The 20,195-nt window shown below is 44.7% G+C and overlaps 1 protein-coding gene across 3 annotated transcripts in view; it reads right to left on the reverse strand.

Annotated features, from left to right (window-relative positions):
• The window catches only part of pemt (phosphatidylethanolamine N-methyltransferase), a 114,533-nt gene that overhangs the window by 36,208 nt on the left and 58,130 nt on the right, over window positions 1–20,195 (reverse strand). For all 3 annotated transcript variants that reach the window (XM_082965476.1, XM_082965477.1, NM_001141302.1), the window contains exon 4: window positions 7,859–8,004. In XM_082965476.1, the coding sequence (XP_082821602.1) occupies window positions 7,859–8,004 (146 nt within the window). The remainder of the gene's footprint in view (window positions 1–7,858; window positions 8,005–20,195) is intronic.

Consider the following 20,195-nt stretch of genomic DNA (forward strand, 5'->3'; position numbering starts at 1 on the left):
AATTACCATTAGTAAACCAGTAGGCGGTGCAGTAACTCACTGATCTCTAACATCTTGTCAATGATGTCATCTTTGTCAAGTCCCATAAGAATCTCCTCTGTTGCCATCAAAAGGAACGCTTCAAGGTTCTCTTGAGTGAGGGAGGTTCTTAGGCGGTTCTTCACAAATTTCAATGTGGAGAAGGTCCTCTCACAAGCCACCTGAGTGATGGATAGGGTGAGGAGGAACATGTAGCCCAAACCAATGATGTGATACGCATCCGTGAGCAGATTGTACTGAGACAGGAGAAGATGGCATCATATCGGGCAATTTTAACATGTGGAACAACTTCTGCTCACCAACTCCACACTTTCATCAGGATCTTCAAAGCCTTCCCCTGATTCATCACTGGCGGCGGCGGCCCTGGTGTTGTACTCCTCCAATGCTGACTGTTACAGTCTTTCTCACTGTTGTGCAAGGCTGATCAGTTCAGCCTGCAATGCCTCAACAGTGGCATGTTCATCAAATTCCAGTAAGCATTTGCTGAACTCCTCAATGGCTGTCTTTGGAAGGCCCCTTTCTCTGACCTCAGGAAAATTCTTCGGATTCATGCAGGAGACATCTGCACACAGCACTGCATTTGCTGCATAACGGCGGTGAATACTTTCAACACAGTGTCCAGTACCACATTGTGGATCTTGATTTTGTAATCCATGTCTGCGTTAGCAATGGGCTCGTATGGATTTTTTACTTTTTGACCATGTCATTTCCGGTCACAACTTGCAGACTTGTTTACGTGCTGCTGTGCGTTTTGTTGCCAACCTTACTTTGCTACCTGACAACTTTATGGTTTTTAATTACCGTTTATATTTTTAGTTTTTTAAATCACTCAAATTTTTTCATTCAACTTTTTCACTCCAGACGTTTTATCTGGACATGGTTCGTCAGGACTTCCAACAGCCGAAGCTAAGTAGTAACATTAACATGATGCCATCTAATTGCAGTCGCTGTACTCATAATATACAGGAGAACGCTCGCCTTACGGCGAGGATAGCTGTGCTGCAAGCCTAGCTTCAGACGCAATCGTTAGGCAAGGGTAATTTCAGTGTAGGAAATGATGAAACAGCGTCTGTGCCACCAGTAAGTACAGATAGTAAGTTAGTATAAATCCCATCACACAGTCCCCACAGCCGGACAACTTTCTCATGGCTTCTGGAGGGAAATGCTGTAGGAATGCTCAACCGGTGTCGCTCATTCAGCCGACAGAAACTTTCAACCGGTTCTCCCCATTAAGCAGCGGGTCGGAGTCAGAGCCAAGCCTTTTCTGGTCTCTACTCCTCCCTTTACAGGGTCTGAGACGCCGAAGCTTCCCACCATTAGCTCTGACAAATTGAAAACCCTAGTAATTGGCGACTCCATTACCCGCAGTATTAGACTTCAAAAGAATCATCCAGCGATCATACACTGTTTACCAGGGGGCAGGGCTACCGACGTTAAGGCTAATCTGAAGATGGTGCTGGCTAAAGCTAAAACTGGCGAGTGTAGAGAGTATAGAGATATTGTTATCCACGTCGGCACCAACGATGTTAGGATGAAACAGTCAGAGGTCACCAAGCGCAACATAGCTTCAGCGTGTAAATCAGCTTGAAAGACGTGTCGGCATCGAGTAATTGTCTCTGGCCCCCTCCCAGTTAGGGGGAGTGATGAGCTCTACAGCAGAGTCTCACAACTCAATCGCTGGTTGAAAACTGTTTTCTGCCCCACCCAAAAGACAGAATTTGTAGATAATTGGCCCTCTTTCCGGGACTCACCCACAAACAGGACCAAGCCTGGCCTGTTGAGGAGTGACGGACTCCATCCTAGCTGGAGGGGTGCTCTCATCTTATCTACGAACATAGACAGGGCTCTGACTCCCCTAGCTCCACAATGAAATAGGGTGCAGGCCAGGCAGCAGGCTGTTAGCCAGCCTGCCAGCTTAGTGGAGTCTGCCACTAGCACAGTCAGTGTAGTCAGCTCAGCTATCCCCATTGAGACCGTGTCTGTGCCTCGACCTAGGTTGGGCAAAACTAAACATGGCGGTGTTCGCCTTAGCAATCTCACTGGAATAAAGACCTCCTCCATTCCTGACATTATTGAAAGACATTGTGATACCTCACATCTCAAAATAGGGATACTTAATGTTAGATCCCTCACTTCAAAGGCAGTTATAGTCAATGAAGCCCCAAAATTGTCCTCGCTAGAAGCCTGTGTTTCAGACATAAGGAAGTGGATGGCTGCAAACTTTCTACTTTTAAACTCGGACAAAACAGAGATGCTTGTTCTAGGTCCCAAGACACAAAGAGATCTTCTGTTGAATCTGACAATTAATCTTGATGGTTGTACAGTCGTCTCAAATAAAACTGTGAAGGACCTCGGCGTTACTCTGGACCCTGATCTCTCTTTTGAAGAACATATCAAGACTGTTTCAAGGACAGCTTTTTTCCATCTACGTAACATTGCAAAAATCAGAAACTTTCTGTCCAAAAATTATGCAGAAAAATTAATCCATGCTTTTGTAACTTCTAGGTTGGACTACTGCAATGCTCTACTTTCCGGCTACCCGGATAAAGCACTAAATAAACTTCAGTTAGTGCTAAATACGGCTGCTAGAATCCTGACTAGAACCAAAATATTTGATCATATTACTCCAGTGCTAGCCTCCCTACACTGGCTTCCTGTTAAGGCAAGGGCTGATTTCAAGGTTTTACTGCTAACCTACAAAGCATTACATGGGCTTGCTCCTACCTATCTTTCCAATTTGGTCCTGCCGTACATACCTACACGTATGCCACGGTCACAAGACGCAGTCCTTCTAATTGTCCCTAGAATTTCTATGCAAACAGCTGGAGGCAGGGCTTTCTCCTATAGAGCTCAATTTTTATGGAATGTTCTGCCTACCCATGTGAGAGACGCAGACTCAGTCTCAACCTTTAAGTCTTTACTGAAGACTCATCTCTTCAGTAGGTCCTACGATTGAGTGTAGTCTGGCCCAGGAGTGTGAAGGTGAACGGAAAGGCTCAGGAGCAACGAACCGCCCTTGCTGTCTCTGCCTGGCCGGTTCCCCTCTCTCCACTGGGATTCTCTGCCTCTAACCCTATTACAGGGGCTGAATCACTGGCTTACTGGTGTTCTTCCATGCCGTCCCTAGGAGGGGTGCGTCACTTGAGTGGGTTGAGTCACTGACGTGGTCTTCCTGTCTGGGTTGGCGCCCCCCCCCCCTTGGGTTGTGCCGTGGCGGAGATCTTTGTGGGCTATACTCGGCCTTGTCTCAGGATGGTAAGTTGGTGGATGAAGATATCCCTCTAGTGGTGTGGGGGGCTGTGCTTTGGCAAAGTGGGTGGGGTTATATCTTGCCTGTTTGGCCCTGTTCGTGGGTATCATCGGATGGGCCACAGTGTCTCTTGACCCCTCCTGTCTCAGCCTCCAGTATTTATGCTGCAGTAGTTTGTGTTGGGGGGCTAGGGTCAGTCTGTTATATCTGGAGTATTTCTCCTGTCTTATACGGTGTCCTGTGTGAATTTAAGAGTCTCTCTCTCTCTCTCTCTCTCTCTCTCTCTCTCTCAGGAGGAGCTGAGCCCTAGGACCATGCCTCAGAACTACCTGGCATGATCACTCCTTGCTGTCCCCAGTCCACCTGGCTGTGCTGCTGCTCCAGTTTCAACTGTTCTGCCTGCGGCTATGGAACCCTGACCTGTTCACCGGACGTGCTACCTGTCCCAGACCTGCTGTTTTCAATTCTCTAGAGACAGCAGGAGCGGTAGAGATACTCTCAATGATCGGCTATGAAAAGCCAAATCACATTTACTCTTGAGGCACTGACTTGTTGCACCCTCTAATACTGTGATTATTATTATTTGACCATGCTGGTCATTTATGATCATTTGAACATCTTGGCCATGTTCTGTTATAATCTCCACCCGGCACAGCCAGAAGAGTACTGGCCACCCCCATAGTCTGATTCCTCTCTAGGTTTCTTCCTAGGTTTTGGCCTTTCTAGGAAGTTTTTCCTAGCCACCGTGCTTCTACACCTGCATTACTTGCTGTTTGGGGTTTTAGGCTGGGTTTCTGTACAGCACTTTGAGATATCAGCTGATGTAAGAAGGGCTATATAAATACATTTGATTTGATTCTGCCAACTCACCTGGTTCTCCCTTCTTTTTTTGTTCTCTTCTCTGGGAGAGCAATCTGAGCTTCGGCATCACAGTCTGATGATCCTCCAGAATGCCTTAGGCCCACTCAACAAAGTCGTCTGCTGCCCTCTTCACACCCTTAAAGTCTTGGGCACGCTTTCTCAGGTTATCCTCTGTTCCCGTCACCAAGTGCTGTGCTGTTACGATATCCATGCCAGTTGTTTGAAAGTATTTAGAGAGAGGGGACATCTGCTCAAAAATCCTGAGAAAAACCTCAGCTGTAAGTATGGTTTCATACTTTAGGAGAGCATCCTTGTACCCTTGGGCCTTGCTTCATATGGCAGGTTTAATGGTCACATCCTTTTCAATTCTTTCCATAGTGATGACCACATCGGTGTAAAGTGCATGGTCAGGCGTTGCAAAGCTTCCAAATACTTTCTTCAAAGCCTCGTCTTTTGCCCACCAGTGTGTTTCACCAATTACATCAAGCTGGCTGTGTCTCCTGTCCTCACTGGTTTCCTCCCATAGCTTCATGCGCTTGTAGGAATCTCGAACGTACACTGCAATGTCATTCAGTAGTGAGAGAAGGGATTCACTTGCCACAACAACCCCAGTGGTGTCAGTTAGCACAAGGTTGAGGACATGTGAGTAACACCATATGTGTACTTGGTTAGGAGACTCTCCTGTGAGCAATGCAGAGAAGCCCCTGTATTGTCCCTGCATATTAGCTGCTGTCTGTTGCATTACCAACACACTGTTTGATATCTATGTCCATCTTCTCAAGGGTCTGTTTCACCAGGTCCACTAAGTACTGTCCAGTCAATGACTCACAGTCAATGACCACAATGAGTCTCTCATGGACAACATCAGTGACATATCGTAGAACTACTGCACACTGGTCTTTGGATGTTAAATCCTGTGTTGTGTCCATTTGTATTGAGAACATCCCTGCATTTCTCACTTCAACAGCAATTGTCTGCTGAATCAACATTCTGATGACTTCAATTACTTTATTTGCTGTTGTTTTGGACATCATAGTTACCAAGGACCCTCTTCCTTACTTCCCATCTGCTTCTTGCTCTTCTCAATGCAATCACTAACATGCTCTTGTAGGCAGACATAAGCTCAAGAAACTTGCCATGATTGACGGCAATGTTTTCCAAGTTATATGCAGCGTCGTGTCTGTGTCCTTTGTAGCTAAGCCCACATTTACCAATAACTTTAACTACAGTTGAAGTCGGAAGTTTACATACACTTAAGTTGGAGTCATTAAAACTCGTTTCTCAACCACTCCACAAATTTCTTGTTAACAAACTGTAGCTTTGGCAAGTTGGTTAGGACATCTATTGTGCATGACACAAGTCAATTTTCCAACAATTGTTTACAGACAGATTATTTCACTTATAATTCACTGTATCACACTTCCAGTGGGTCAGAAGTTTACATACACTAAGTTGACTGTGCCTTTAAACAGCTTGGAAAATTCCAGAAAATTATGTCACGGCTTTAGAAGCTTCTGATGGGCTAATTGACATCATTTGAGGTGTACCTGTGGATGTATTTCAAGGCCTACCTTCAAAATCAGTGCCTCTTTGATTGTCATCATGGGAAAATCAAAAGAAATCAGCCAAGACCTCAGAAAAACAATTGTAGACCTCCACAAGTCTGGTTCAACCTTGGGAGCAATTTCCAAATGCCTGAAGGTACCACGTTCATCTGTACAAACAATAGTACGCAAGTATAAACACCATGGGACCACGCAGCCGTCATACCGCTCAGGAAGGAGACGAGTTCTGTCTCCTAGAGATGAACGTACTTTGGTGCGAAAAGTGCAAATCAATCCCAGAACAACAGCAAAGGACCTTGTGAAGATGCTGGAGGAAACAGGTACAAAAGTATCTATATCCACAGTAAAACGAGTCCCATATCGACATAACCCGAAAGGCTGCTCAGCAAGGAAGAAGCCACTGCTCCAAAACCTCCATAAAAAAGCCAGACTCCGGTTTGCAACTGCACAAGGGGATAAAAATGTGTACTTTCTGGAGAAATGTCCTCTGGTCTGATGAAACAAAAATAGAACCGTTTGGCTGTAATGACCATCATTATGTTTGGAGGAAAAAGCGGGAGGCTTGCAAGCCGAAGAACACCATCCCAACAGTGAAGCACGGGGGTGGCAGCATCATGTTGTGGGGGTGCTTTGCTGCAGGAGGGACTGGTGCACTTCAAAATAGATGGCATCATGAGGATGGAAAATTATGTGGATATATTGAAGAAACATCTCAAGACATCGGTCAGGAAGTTAAAGCTTGGTCGCAAATGGGTCTTCCAAATGGACAATGACCCCAAGCATACTTCCAAAATTGTGGCAAAATGGCTTAAGGACAACAAAGTGAAGGTATTGGAGTGGCCATCACAAAGCCCTGACCTCAATCCCATAGAAAATGTGTGGGCAGAACTGAGAAAGCAAGTGCGAGCAAGGAGGCCTAAAAACCTGACTCAGTTACACCAGCTCTGTCAGGAGGAATGGGCCAAAATTCACCCAACTTATTGTGGGAAGCTTGTGGAAGGGTACCTGAAACGTTTGACCCAAGTTAAACAATTTAAAGGTAATGCTACCAAATACTAATTGAGTGTATGTAAACTTCTGACCCACTGGGAATGTGATGATAGAAATAAAAGCTGAAATAAATCACTCTACTATTATTCTGACATTTCACATTCTTAAAATAAAGTGGTGAAGTTTTACTAGGATTAAATGTCAGGAATTGTGAAAAACTGAGTTTAAATGTATTTAGCTAAGGTGTATGTAAACTTCCGACTTCAACTGTATATAGGACCTTCCACCCCCACCTGGGTATGTATGCCTGATGAAGACCTAAGGGTTGAAATGTTGTTATAGTAAAATGACCTGGCAGCATGAGCAGCAGTGCGCGGCATTTTCCTTTTTCATGAATTCACCTACAACTCCAGCACCTACAAAACGTACCTGGATGTGCGTATGTTCTTCAGCTTTTGTTCATGCAATACAATTCTACTCCAATGCACTCTGCCTAGAAGAACATCTCTTGCATAGTTTGCTTTGCATACTATGTCTTGCATAGTTTGTTTTGGTATGTTACATTGAAAGTCGCTAATATTGTATTGATTCGATCACAATTCCAACAGTAGAGTGAAACGTTGATATTGTTAACTAAAGGGGAAAACTCTAGAAAGTTGAGTGAAGTTTTAATTTCTTCTGTGCGGCAGTCTGAGGGGAGCTGCAGGCCCGCAGCCTAGAGGTAACATTGGTCGTAGTTGCCAGGCGCTCCGGTTTGAGTGTGTCAAGAACTGCAACGCTGCTGGGTATCAAGAATGGTCCACTACCCAAAGGACAGCATTGGAGTCGCGATGGGCCCTGTGGAATGCTTTCAACACCTTACAGAGTCCATGCCCCGATTAACTGAAGTAGTTCTGAGGGCAAAAGGGGTGCAACTCAATATTAGGAAGGTGTTCCTAATATTTTGGACACTCAGTGTATATGTATCAAAAGAAACTCCTACACACTGCACTTTTTAAGTCTCATGTATTTACTGTGCTAACGCTAAGTCTCACAACCTTTCTGCTTCATCACAGCATTTGCACAAACGTCACCACAATAAAAACAAATTTAAGAAACCTAATAGGTCTATAATATATTCTGAAAAGCAGTGGAGAGCAACTCTAAGACCCACCCAGGAAGGTCCCAGTGAATCCGAGAGCCAGGAAGCTGGTGACCACCAAGACAGAGCCCAGGGCCATGAGAGCTGCCCCCGTGTAGAACACCTCTGGGCTGGCCATCACCTCCCACCTCGCCTGGGCCTTCATCGCCACTGTCATACTGGAGAGAGGGAAGGGGCGTAGGGGAGAAGGGGAGGATTAAGGGATAGGAAGAGGTACAGTTGGAGAGGAGCAGAAGAGAGGAGGAAAAGAGGGGATGAAAGAACAGAGAGAAGTGAAGGGAGATGAGAGAGAAGTGGAGAGAGAAGAGAGAAGGAAGAACAGAGAAGAAGGGGGAAAGGGGAGATAAGGCTAGAAATTAGCAGGCAGCCTTGTTTTTGTTAACAATCATACATATGAAACAGGAGAGATGATTCAACATGTATGTCAATGAAGTATGCAAAGCTGGCCTAGTTTCTTAAGGTCAACACATCACTGAAATTAAACTTGGGTTAATGTTTTGTTGAGAAGAGCAAACAAACAATTTAAGCAACGTACTGATAATGATGGCCAAAAGTAAACTTTCCCAGGGGTTTGGATTGAAAAACACAGATACTGTGTATACTCTGAGCCCTCTACGCACAATACCCATAACATGTTTAGAGTTTCATGATAAATGATCAGGGAACACCAGCGATATAACGGAGAATGTTCTCGATTACATTTAATATCAAAGTACACAGTAAAACTTTGAAGGACTCCCAACTTAACCCATGATCTGATAAGAAAACGTTTCCCATGACTTTATTTGGTTGTGATTTATTTGCTGTTGTCATGGACACTACGCAACAGGCTCTCAGTCTCACTGCAGAATTAGACTTTCATCTACTTTCTCCAAACATTACATATCGAAGTTGGTTGTTGCTCCTACTGTTCTGTATCGTTTGATTTCTCCAAATGTAAAACATGTTTTAAAGTTAAGGCACTCATTCTGAATAGTTAAAAGGTAAGGGTTAAGGTTTGGGATAGGGTTTAAACCAAAAAATTAAAAGCATTTTCCATGACTGGGATCATAGGATTACGCCCATGCACCACCCCCATTCACAACGCCCTAATAAAACCAGAGCCTACTTGATGGTAATAGCACTCACTGTTGCCTCTAGTGGCCAGTTTTGAATGCATTTCCCGACATCCTCAGGACATGGATGGACGTCCAACTTCGACGTCAATCTTGAACAATCTCCCTGAGTTGATGTTAACCAGACAGAGTTTAAAGGTGACATTCATTTTTTTTGTTATTTTCACACACAAAAAACTGGTGACAGAAACTTACATTCAACTGAAGCAAAAATAATGAATACTGACCAATGAAAATGACAGTAACAGAGAATTACAAAAACAGTGAGTTACTCCTCCCCTTCCATCTCAAATCACAGCTGCCACAGTGAGTCTTTGGCAGCAGGTGTTCCTACCAGATTCCCAGCACCCACACACAATTCCTGGTAGACTGCCTTTGAAGTTGAATGTAATGCTACAGAAATGTGCACATCACAACAATACAGACCCTCCTGCCAGCTTTCCTAACCTAGTTTTCTTCTGATACTAACCTATGGTCTGGCGCATAGGGGGTTTAAAGGGTGTGTTGTGTGTCTGTCATCAGATCTCAACCCAATTGAACACTTATGTGAGATTCTGGAGCGGCGCCTGGGCCAGCGTTTTCCACCACCATCAACAAAACACCAAATGATGGAATTCCTTATGGAAGAATGGTGTCGCATCCCTCCAAGAGTTCCAGACACTTATAGAGTCTATGCCAAGGTGCATTGAAGCTGTTCCGGCGGCTCGTGGTGGCCCAACGCCCTATTAAGACACTTTATGTTGGTGTTCCCTTCATTTTGGCAGTTCCCTGAGCATACACACATGAACAAACAAAAGCTACACACGCAGACACAGATAAGCATGGAATGGAAGGGCTATCCCACACCTGTGGGATAATTCCATCAGCAGGAGGCTGGTTGGAAACTCTACAGTCTTTCAGACGGAAGCAAAACAATCTCAACCTCCCTCTCCATCCTTTTGTTCAAAAGCCTAAAAACAGGTAATTGTTTTCCAACTTTAGCCGAGATAAAAAGCTTTGTGAATGGACAGCCTGTAGGTGTGGAATGGAGGGCATTAAGAAACAGAAGGAATGACGAATCTCCAGATTCGTAGAGATGAGTCAGCCGGGGTGTAGCTTCAATCTCCTATTTTCTAGGTCTCTGGGCCACTATGTCAGCTCGGAGTCATTATGAATAAAAAAGTGAATTAAACCCACTCCAAACCCTCTTAGAACACAGGCAGAGACAAGACATCCGACAAGACGACACATACTGTATGAGTTTTCAACGACATGTAGCATGTTTTCACTCTTACTATTACCGGGGCAGCAGCGTAGCCTAGTGGTTAGAGCGTTGGACTAGTAACCAAAAGGTTGCAACATCGAATCCCCGAGCTGACAAGGTACAAATCTGTCATTCTGCCCCTGAACAAGGCAGTTAAGCTTTTACGGCTAGGGGTTCCGCTAGTGGAACGTTTCGACAACATCCGGTAAAATGGCAGAGCGAGAAATAAAAAAAAAAATATTAGAAATATATACACCAAATTAAAGCTTAACTTCTTGTTAATCTAGCCACCGTGTCAGATTTCAAAAAGGCTTTACGGCGAAAGCAAACCATGCTATTATCCGAGGACAGCACCCCATCAAACATGACAATCATAATTCAACCCGCCAGGCACGACACAAAACTCAGAAATAACGATATAATTCATGCCTTACCTTTGAAGATATTCTTCTGTTGGCACTCCAATATGTCCCATAAACATCATAAATGGTCCTTTTGTTCGATAAATTCCATCGTTATATCTCCAAAATGTCAATTTATTTGGCGCATTTGATTCAGGAAAACACCGGTTCCAACTCGCGCAACATGACTACAAAATATCTAATAAGTTACCTGTAATCTTGATCCAAACATTTCAAACAACTTTCATAATACAACTTTAGGTATTTTGTTACGTAAATAATCAATAAAATTTAAGACGGGATAAACAGTGTTCAATACCGGACGAAAACAAAGTGGAGCGAGCTTTCAGGTTGTGCGCCCCAACCACAACAGTACACTAGACTCGACCCTCGTTCTGAACAGCCATACTTCATCATTACTCAAAAGAAAGACATCAACCAATTTCTAAAGACTGTTGACATCCAGTGGAAGCGATAGGAACTGCAAGCAAGTGCCGTAGAAATCTAGATCCACATAGAAAACCCATTGAAAACACTGTCACCGCAACAACAACAAAAAATCCTGGCTGGTTTGTCCTCGGGGTTTCGCCTGCCAAATAAGTTATGTTATACTCACAGACATTATTTTAACAGTTTTAGAAACTTTAGAGTGTTTTCTATCCAAATCTACCAATTATATGCATATCCTAGCTTCTGGGCCTGTTTTGGTGCAGTGCATTGATTTATCGCAACTGTTCTTGTCCTTGAAGAAAATATCAGAGCTGGAATATTTGACTAATAATAATAATAATAATAATAATAATAATAATAGTAAGCCATTTTCCCTACATCATATACACTGAGTGTACAAAACATTAGGAACACCTTCCTAATATTGAGTTGCACCCCCTTTTGCCCTCAGAAAAGCCTCAATTCGTCGGGGCATGGACTCTACAAGGTGTCGAAAGCATTCCACAGGGATGCTGGCCCATGTTGACTCCAATGTTTCCACAGTTGTGTCAAGTTGACTGGATGTCCATTGGGTGGTGGAGCATTCTTGATACACACGGGTAACTGTTGAGCATGAAAAAGCCAGCAGCATTGCGCTTGGCACCAACTACCATACCCCTTTCAAAGGCACTTCAAATCTTCAGTCTTGTCCATTCATCCTCTGAATGGCACACATACAGTGCATTTGGAATGTATTCCGACCCCTTCACTTTTTCCACATTTTGTTACGTGGATTAAATAGTTTTTCCCCCTCATCAATCTACACACAATACCCCATAATGACAAAGCAAAAACAGGATTTTAGACAAGTATTAAAAAAGGAAAGATTAGTCTCCCAGTCCCTGCCGCTGAAAAACATCACCATGCTTCACCGTAGGGATGGTGCCAGGTTTCCTCCAGATGTGACACTTGGCATTTAGGCCAAAGAGTTCAATTTTGGATTCATCAGACCAGAGAATCTTGTTTCTCATGGTCTAAGAGTCTTTAGGTGCCTTTTGGAAAACTCCAAGCGGGCTGTCATCTCCACAGAGGAGCTCCAGAGCGCTGTCACTGACCATTGGGTTCATGGCAGTGGTGTAAAGTACTTAAGTAAAAATACTTGAAAGCACTAATTAATAGTTTTTTGGGGTATCTGTACTTTACCATTTATATTTGTAACTACTTTTACTTCACTACATTCCTTAAGAAAATAATGTACTTTTTACTTCATACATTTTCCTTGACACCCAAAAGTATTCATTTTGAATGCTTAGCAAGACAGGAAAATGGTTCAGTTCACGCACTTAACAGAAGATCCCTGGTCATCCCTACTGCCTCGGATCTGGCGGACTCACTAAACACATATGCTTTGTTTGTAAATTACAGTACCAGTCAAAAGTTTGGACACACCTAATAATTAAAGGGTTTTTCTTTATTTTTACTATTTTCTACATTGTAGCATAATAGTGAAGACATCAAAAACAATGAAATAACACGTGCAATCATGTAGTAAGCAAAAAAGTATATTTTATATGAGATTCTTCAATGTAGCCACCCTTTGCCTTGATGACAGCTTTGCACACTCTTGGCATTCTCTCAACTAGCTTCATGAGGTAGTCACCTGGAATGCATTTCAATTAACAGGAGTGCCTTGTTAAAAGTTAATTTGTTGAATTTCTTCCCTTCTTAATGTGTTTAAGCCAATCAGTTGTGTTGTGACAAGGTAAGGGTGGTATACAGAAGATAGCCCTATTTGGTAAAAAACCATGTCCATATTATGGCAAGAACAGCTCAAATAAGCAAAGAGAAATGACAGTCAATCATTACTTTAAGACAAGAAGGTAAGTCAATCCGGAACATTTTAAGAACTTTGAACGTTTCTCAAAGTGCAGTCGCAAAAATCATCAAGTGCTATGATGAAACTGGCTCTCATGAGGACCGCCACTGGAATGGAAGACCCAGAGCTACCTCTGCTGCAGAGGATGAGTTCATTAGAGTTACCAGCTTCAGAAATTGCAGCCCAAATAAATGCTTCACAGAATTCAAGTAATAGACACATCTCAACAACTTTTCAGAGGCGACTGAGTGAATCAGGCCTTCATGAGCGAATTGCTTCAAAAGAAACCACTACTAAAGGACACCAATAAGAAGAAGAGACTAGCTTGGGCAAATAAACATGAGCAATGGACATTGGACCATTGGAAATCTGTCTATTGGTCTGATGAGTCCAAATTTGAGATTTTTGGTTCCAACCGCCCTGTCTTTGTGAGACGCAGAGTAGGTGAACGGATGATCTCCGCATGTGTGGTTCCCACCGTGAAGCACGGAGGTGGTGTGATGGTCCTTTGCTGGTGACTGTCTGTGATTTACTTAGAATTCAAGGCACATTCTACAAGCATGGCTACCACAGCATTCTGCAGCGATAAGCCATCCCATCTGGTTTGCGCTTAGTGGGACTATCATTTGGTTTTCAACAGGACAATGACCCAACACACCTCCAGGCTGTGTAAGGGCTATGTGACCAAGAAGGAGAGTGATGGAGTGCTGCATCAAATGACCTGGCCTCCACAATCAACCGACCTCAACCCAATTGACATGGTTTGAGAGGAGTTGGAGGAAAAGGAAAAGCAGCCAACAAGTGCTCAGCATATGTGGGAACTCCTTTAATACTGTTGGCATTCCAGGTGAAGCTGGAATGTGAAGAAATCCAAGGGGTCTGAATACTTTTGTAAGGCACTCGATACTTTTACAATGCACTCTCGCAGCTTGAGAGACTCCTGTCACTTGGTTGACTGAATAGGGTCTCCTGAGGCACAGAAAGTTGTCATGGTACCTTAGGTGATAAACATGACAGATTTGATAAACATACGCCCCACTCAAGAGAGTGAGTCATCATACTGCAACAATTTGTGACAGTTAAAAAGTTAGACCTGACTATAACAGCATCTTGAAGCAGCATCTGAAGGAAACTGGGATGTCGAGAAGGTGAGTAGTGAACATTTTTTGTCTGACATTGAGATACATACAGTACTTTCAACAGTTCCAAAGAACCTTCAATTCTTCGGTCCGATCATGAGACTGAGAGCGAGCATAGCATAGAGCATAGATATGAATTAACAGTGGAGATCCCAAAAAATAACCGCTATCCTATGAAGGAAGGGATTTATTGATTACTTTATTGATTTATTGTTTCACGTCAAACATTTCCTGTCAGTTGGAGAAATACAGAAGCCATAATAGCCAGAAGAGGCTGAGTTTGGGGAGAATAGCTTCTCTTGAGGACAGCAGGGTTTTCATTTAGACACAGAACGCTGTCGCTGCTGAGGGGTGGACGCTTCATAACAATGTCCAGAACAGAGCGAATGGAATGGCATCAAACATTACCACGAGCCCGTCCTCCTCGGTTAAGGTGCCACCAACCTCCTGTGGTGGGATGTGATTATTGAACCTTATGATGTAAAGGGCTACAAAAAATAAATAAATAAAACACTGTCAAACCCTGAAGCATCTACAAACACTATTACAACTATTGCTTCTTATAACCAGACCCTTGAATAACTTCATTTAAGACAGCTATATCTATATACACACTATTGAGAGAGGTGGATGGGGGGCGAGTATACTTAATGGAGGCACAAAGACCACTCAGATTTGTGTTGAGACGTAGTGTTGTATCCTTGCACATGCACATGCACAAATAGACGCACAAGCTAACCCGCGTTGCATTATACAGTGCCTTCGGAAAGTATTCAGACCCCTTCCCCCTTTCCACATTTTGTTACCATACACCCTTTTTCTAAAATAGATTAAATCATTTTTTTATCGTGTTATTGGTAACTTATTTTGTACATAATGTTCCGCCACCGTATCTTATGACCGAAAAGAGCTTCTAGATATCAGGACAGCATTGGTGTCTAGTGGCCTCCTTGCTTGAACACGCTTTTTCAGTTCTGCCCACACATTTTCTATGGGATTGAGGTCAGGGCTTTGTGATGGTCACTCCAATACCTTGACTTTGTTGTCCTTAAGCCATTTTGCCACAACTTTGGAAGTATTGGGGTCATTGTCCATTTGGAAGACCCATTTGCGACCAAGCTTTAACTTCCTGACTGGTGTCTTGAGATGTTGCTTCAATATATCAACATCATTTTTTTCCTCATGATGCCATCTATTTTGTGAAGTGCACCAGTCCCACCTGCAGCAAAGCACCCCCACAAAATGATGCTGCCACCTCCGTGCTTCACGGTTGGGATGGTGTTCTTCGGCTTGCAAGCCTCCCCCTTTTTCCTCCAAACATAACAATGGTCATTATGGCCAAAGAGTTCTATTTTTGTTTCATCAGACCAGAGGACATTTCTCCAAAAAGTACGATCTTTATCATCATGTGCAGTTGCAAACAGTAGTCTGGCTTTTTTAAGGCGGTTTTGGAGCAGCTGCTTCTTCCTTGCTGAGCGGCCTTTCAGGTAATGTCGATATAGGACTTGTTTTACTATGGATATAAATACTTTTGTGCCGGTTTCCTCCAATTGACTCAAATGATGTCAATTAGCCTATCAGAAGCTTCTAAAGCCATGACATTTTCTGGAATTTTCCAAGCTGTTTAAAGGCATGGTCAACTTAGCGTATGTAAACTTCTGACCCACTAGAATTGTGATACAGTGAATTATAAGTGAAATAATATGTATGTAAACAATTGTTGGAAAAATTACTTGTCATGCACAAAGTAGAAGTCCTAACCGACTTGCCAAAAGTATAGTTTGCTAACCAGAAATTTGTGGAATGGTTGAAAAACGTGTTTTAATGACTCCAACCTAAGTGTATGGAGTCAAAGGGTTTGGAGCGGGTAGTCGCACTTCGCTTCGCTCCACAGGTAATATTACATTTCATTACATTACAACGGTTTGATTTGTTTGATCTGAGCAATATTTTCTTAGCTAGCTATATAGCCGTCTTTGTATCAAAGATAATTGTGTAGTTTAGAGTAATTATCGAGGTTAGCTAGCCAGCCAGCTGTTTTCGTCCTCCTAACTTAGCTAGCCAACTAGCCAACTTCTACCGACTAGCAGCACTGTAGAAACTATTACATTACAACGGAACGACTTGATTAGTGTAGTGCTAGCTAGCTACATAGCTGTCTTTGCTGGCTTTGTATCTAAGATAATTGTGTAGTTTAGAGTAATTATCGAGGTTAGCTAGCCGCGCCGCGACGCCGTTGTCCAGACTCCAGACTTAGTCAACACACCTAGTCATCATCAAACCCACTGCTAGCTAGTCTACCTTTACTGACTAGCAGCACTGTAAAAACGAATACATTACAACGGAACGATTTGACTAGTGCAGTGTTAGTTGTCTTTGTCATAGTTTGATAATTGTGTAGTTTAGAGTAATTATCGAGGTTAGCTAGCCAGCTATTTTCGTCCCCCGCGACGCCATTTTTCCAAACCTAGCCAACTATAACCGACGAGCAGAATTGTAGAAACTAAATACATCACAAAGGAACGTCTTGATTAGTGCTATGTTAGCTAGCTACATAGTTGCTTTTGTATCATGATAAGGTGTAGTACTGAAACTATCGAGGTTACCTAGCCAGCTACACGTTCAAACAAAGTCAACAACGCAGCCACTGCTAGCTAGCCTACTTCACCAGCCAGCAGTACTGTATCATCTTCGTCATTTTAGTCAATACAATTTTGCAACGTAAGCTTAACTTTCTGAACATTCGAGAAGTGTAGTCCACTTGTCATGCCAATCTCCTTTGCATTAGCGTAGCCTCTTCTGTAGCCTGTCAACTATGTGTCTGTCTATCCCTGTTCTCTCCCCTCTGCACAGGCCACACAAATGCTTCACACCGCGTGGCCGCTGCCACTCTAACCTGGTGGTCCCAGCGCGCACGACCCACGTGGAGTTCCAGGTCTCCGGCAGCCTCTGGAACTACCGGTCTACGGCCAACAAGGCAGAGTTCATCTCAGCCTATGCTACCCTCCAGCACCTCGACTTCTTGGCACTGACGGAAACATGGATTACCACAGATAACACTGCTACTCCTACTGCTCTCTCCTCGTCTGCCCACGTGTTCTCGCATTCCCCGAGAGCATCTTGCCAGCGGGGTGGTGGCACTGGAATCCTCATCTCTCCCAAGTGGACATTCTCTCTTTCTCCCCTGACCCATCTGTCTATCTCCTCATTTGAATTCCATGCTGTCACAGTTACCAGCCCTTTCAAGCTTAACATCCTTATCATTTATCGCCCTCCAGGTTCCCTTGGAGAGTTCATCAATGAGCTTGACGTCTTGATAAGTTCCTTTCCTGAGGATGGCTCACCTCTCACAGTTCTGGGTGACTTTAACCTCCCCACGTCTACCTTTGACTCATTCTTCTCTGCCTCCTTCTTTCCACTCCTCTCCTCTTTTGACCTCACCCTCTCACCTTCCCCCCCTACTCACAAGGCAGGCAATACGCTTGACCTCATCTTTACTAGATGCTGTTCGTCCACTAATCTCATTGCAACTCCCCTCCAAGTCTCCGACCACTACCTTGTATCCTTTTCCCTCTCGCTCTCATCCAACACTTCTCACTCACTTCTCACACTACTCGGATGGTATTGCGCCGTCCCAACCTTCGCTCTCTCTCTCCCGCTACTCTCTCCTCTTCCATCCTATCATCTCTTCCCTCTGCTCAAACCTTCTCCAACCTATCCCCTGATTCTGCCTCCTCAACCCTCCTCTCCTCCCTTTCTGCATCCTTTGATTCTCTATGTCCCCCTATCCTCCAGGCCGGATCGGTCCTCCCCTCCTGCTCCGTGGCTCGACGACTCATTGCGAGCTCACAGAACAGGGCTCCAGGCAGCCGAGCGGAAATGGAGGAAAACTCGCCTCCCTGCGGACCTGGCGTCCTTTCACTCCCTCCTCTCTACATTTTCCTCTTCTGTCTCTGCTGCTAAAGCCACTTTCTACCACTCTAAATTCCAAGCATCTGCCTCTAACCCTAGGAAGCTCTTTGCCACCTTCTCCTCCCTCCTGAATCCTCCTCCCCCCCTCCTCCCTCTCTGCGGATGACTTCGTCAACCATTTTGAAAAGAAGGTTGACGACATCCGATCCTCGTTTGCTAAGTCAAACGACACCGCTGGTCCTGCTCACACTGCCCTACCCTGTGCTTTGACCTCTTTCTCCCCTCTCTCTCCAGATGAAATCTCGCGTCTTGTGACGGCCGGCCGCCCAACAACCTGCCCGCTTGACCCTATCCCCTCCTCTCTTCTCCAGACCATTTCCGGAGACCTTCTCCCTTACCTCACCTCGCTCATCAACTCATCCTTGACCGCTGGCTACGTGCCTTCCATCTTCAAGAGAGCGAGAGTTGCACCCATTCTGAAAAAACCTACACTCGATCCCTCCGAAGTCAACAACTACAGACCAGTATCCCTTCTTTCTTTTCTCTACAAAAACTCTTGAACGTGCCGTCCTTGGCCAGCTCTCCTGCTATCTCTCTCTCAGAATGACCTTCTTGATCCAAATCAGTCAGGTTTCAAGACTGGTCATTCAACTGAGACTGCTCTTCTCTGTGTCACGGAGGCTCTCCGCACTGCTAAAGCTTACTCTCTCTCCTCTGCTCTCATCCTCCTAGACCTATCTGCTGCCTTTGATACGGTGAACCATCAGATCCTCCTCTCCACCCTCTCCGAGTTGGGCATCTCCGGAGCGGCCCAAGCTTGGATTGCGTCCTACCTGACAGGTCGCTCCTACCAGGTGGCGTGGCGAGAATCTGTCTCCGCACCACGTGCTCTCACCACTGGTGTCCCCCAGGGCTCTGTTCTAGGCCCTCTCCTATTCTCGCTATACACCAAGTCACTTGGCTCTGTCATATCCTCACATGGTCTCTCCTATCATTGCTATGCAGACGACACACAACTAATCTTCTCCTTTCCCCCTTCTGATAACCAGGTGGCGAATCTCATCTCTGCATGTCTGGCAGACATATCAGTGTGGATGACGGATCACCACCTCAAGCTGAACCTCGGCAAGACGGAGCTGCTCTTCCTCCCGGGGAAGGACTGCCCGTTCCATGATCTCGCCATCACGGTTGACAACTCCATTGTGTCCTCCTCCCAGAGTGCTAAGAACCTTGGCGTGACCCTGGACAACACCCTGTCGTTCTCTACTAACATCAAGGCGGTGACCCGATCCTGTAGGTTCATGCTCTACAACATTCGCAGAGTACGACCCTGCCTCACACAAGAAGCGGCGCAGGTCCTAATCCAGGCACTTGTCATCTCCCGTCTGGATTACTGCAACTCGCTGTTGGCTGGGCTCCCTGCCTGTGCCATTAAACCCCTACAACTCATCCAGAACGCCGCAGCCCGTCTGGTGTTCAACCTTCCCAAGTTCTCTCACGTCACCCCGCTCCTCCGCTCTCTCCACTGGCTTCCTGTTGAAGCTCGCATCCGCTACAAGACCATGGTGCTTGCCTACGGAGCTGTGAGGGGAACGGCACCTCTGTACCTTCAGGCTCTGATCAGGCCCTACACCCAAACAAGGGCACTGCGTTCATCCACCTCTGGCCTGTTCGCCTCCCTACCTCTGAGGAAGCACAGTTCCCGCTCAGCCCAGTCAAAACTGTTCGCTGCTCTGGCACCCCAATGGTGGAACAAGCTCCCTCACGACGCCAGGACAGCGGAGTCAATCACCACCTTCCGGAGACACCTGAAACCCCACCTCTTTAAGGAATACCTAGGATAGGATAAAGTAATCCTTCTAACCCCCCCCCCCCCTTAAAAGATTTAGATGCACTATTGTAAAGTGGTTGTTCCACTGGATATCATAAGGTGAATCCACCAATTTGTAAGTCGCTCTGGATAAGAGCGTCTGCTAAATGACTTAAATGTAAATGTGTATGAAAATTCAGATTTCCACTGTATATCCTACCAACGACACATTAAAAACTGTAATATCTTATGTTTCACCGAGTCAATGCTGAACGATGACATGAATAACATACAGCTGGTGAGTTTTACAAGTTTTCGGCAGGATAGAACAGCCGCCTCTGGAAAGCCGTTTACGTATATTTGTAAACAACAGCTGGTGCACGAAATCTAAGGAAGTCTCGAGGTTTTGCGCGCCTGAGGTAGA

The sequence above is a fragment of the Salmo salar genome, chromosome 19, assembly GCF_965601325.2.
Source record: "Salmo salar chromosome 19, fSalSal1, whole genome shotgun sequence".
Classification (NCBI taxonomy): domain Eukaryota; kingdom Metazoa; phylum Chordata; class Actinopteri; order Salmoniformes; family Salmonidae; genus Salmo; species Salmo salar.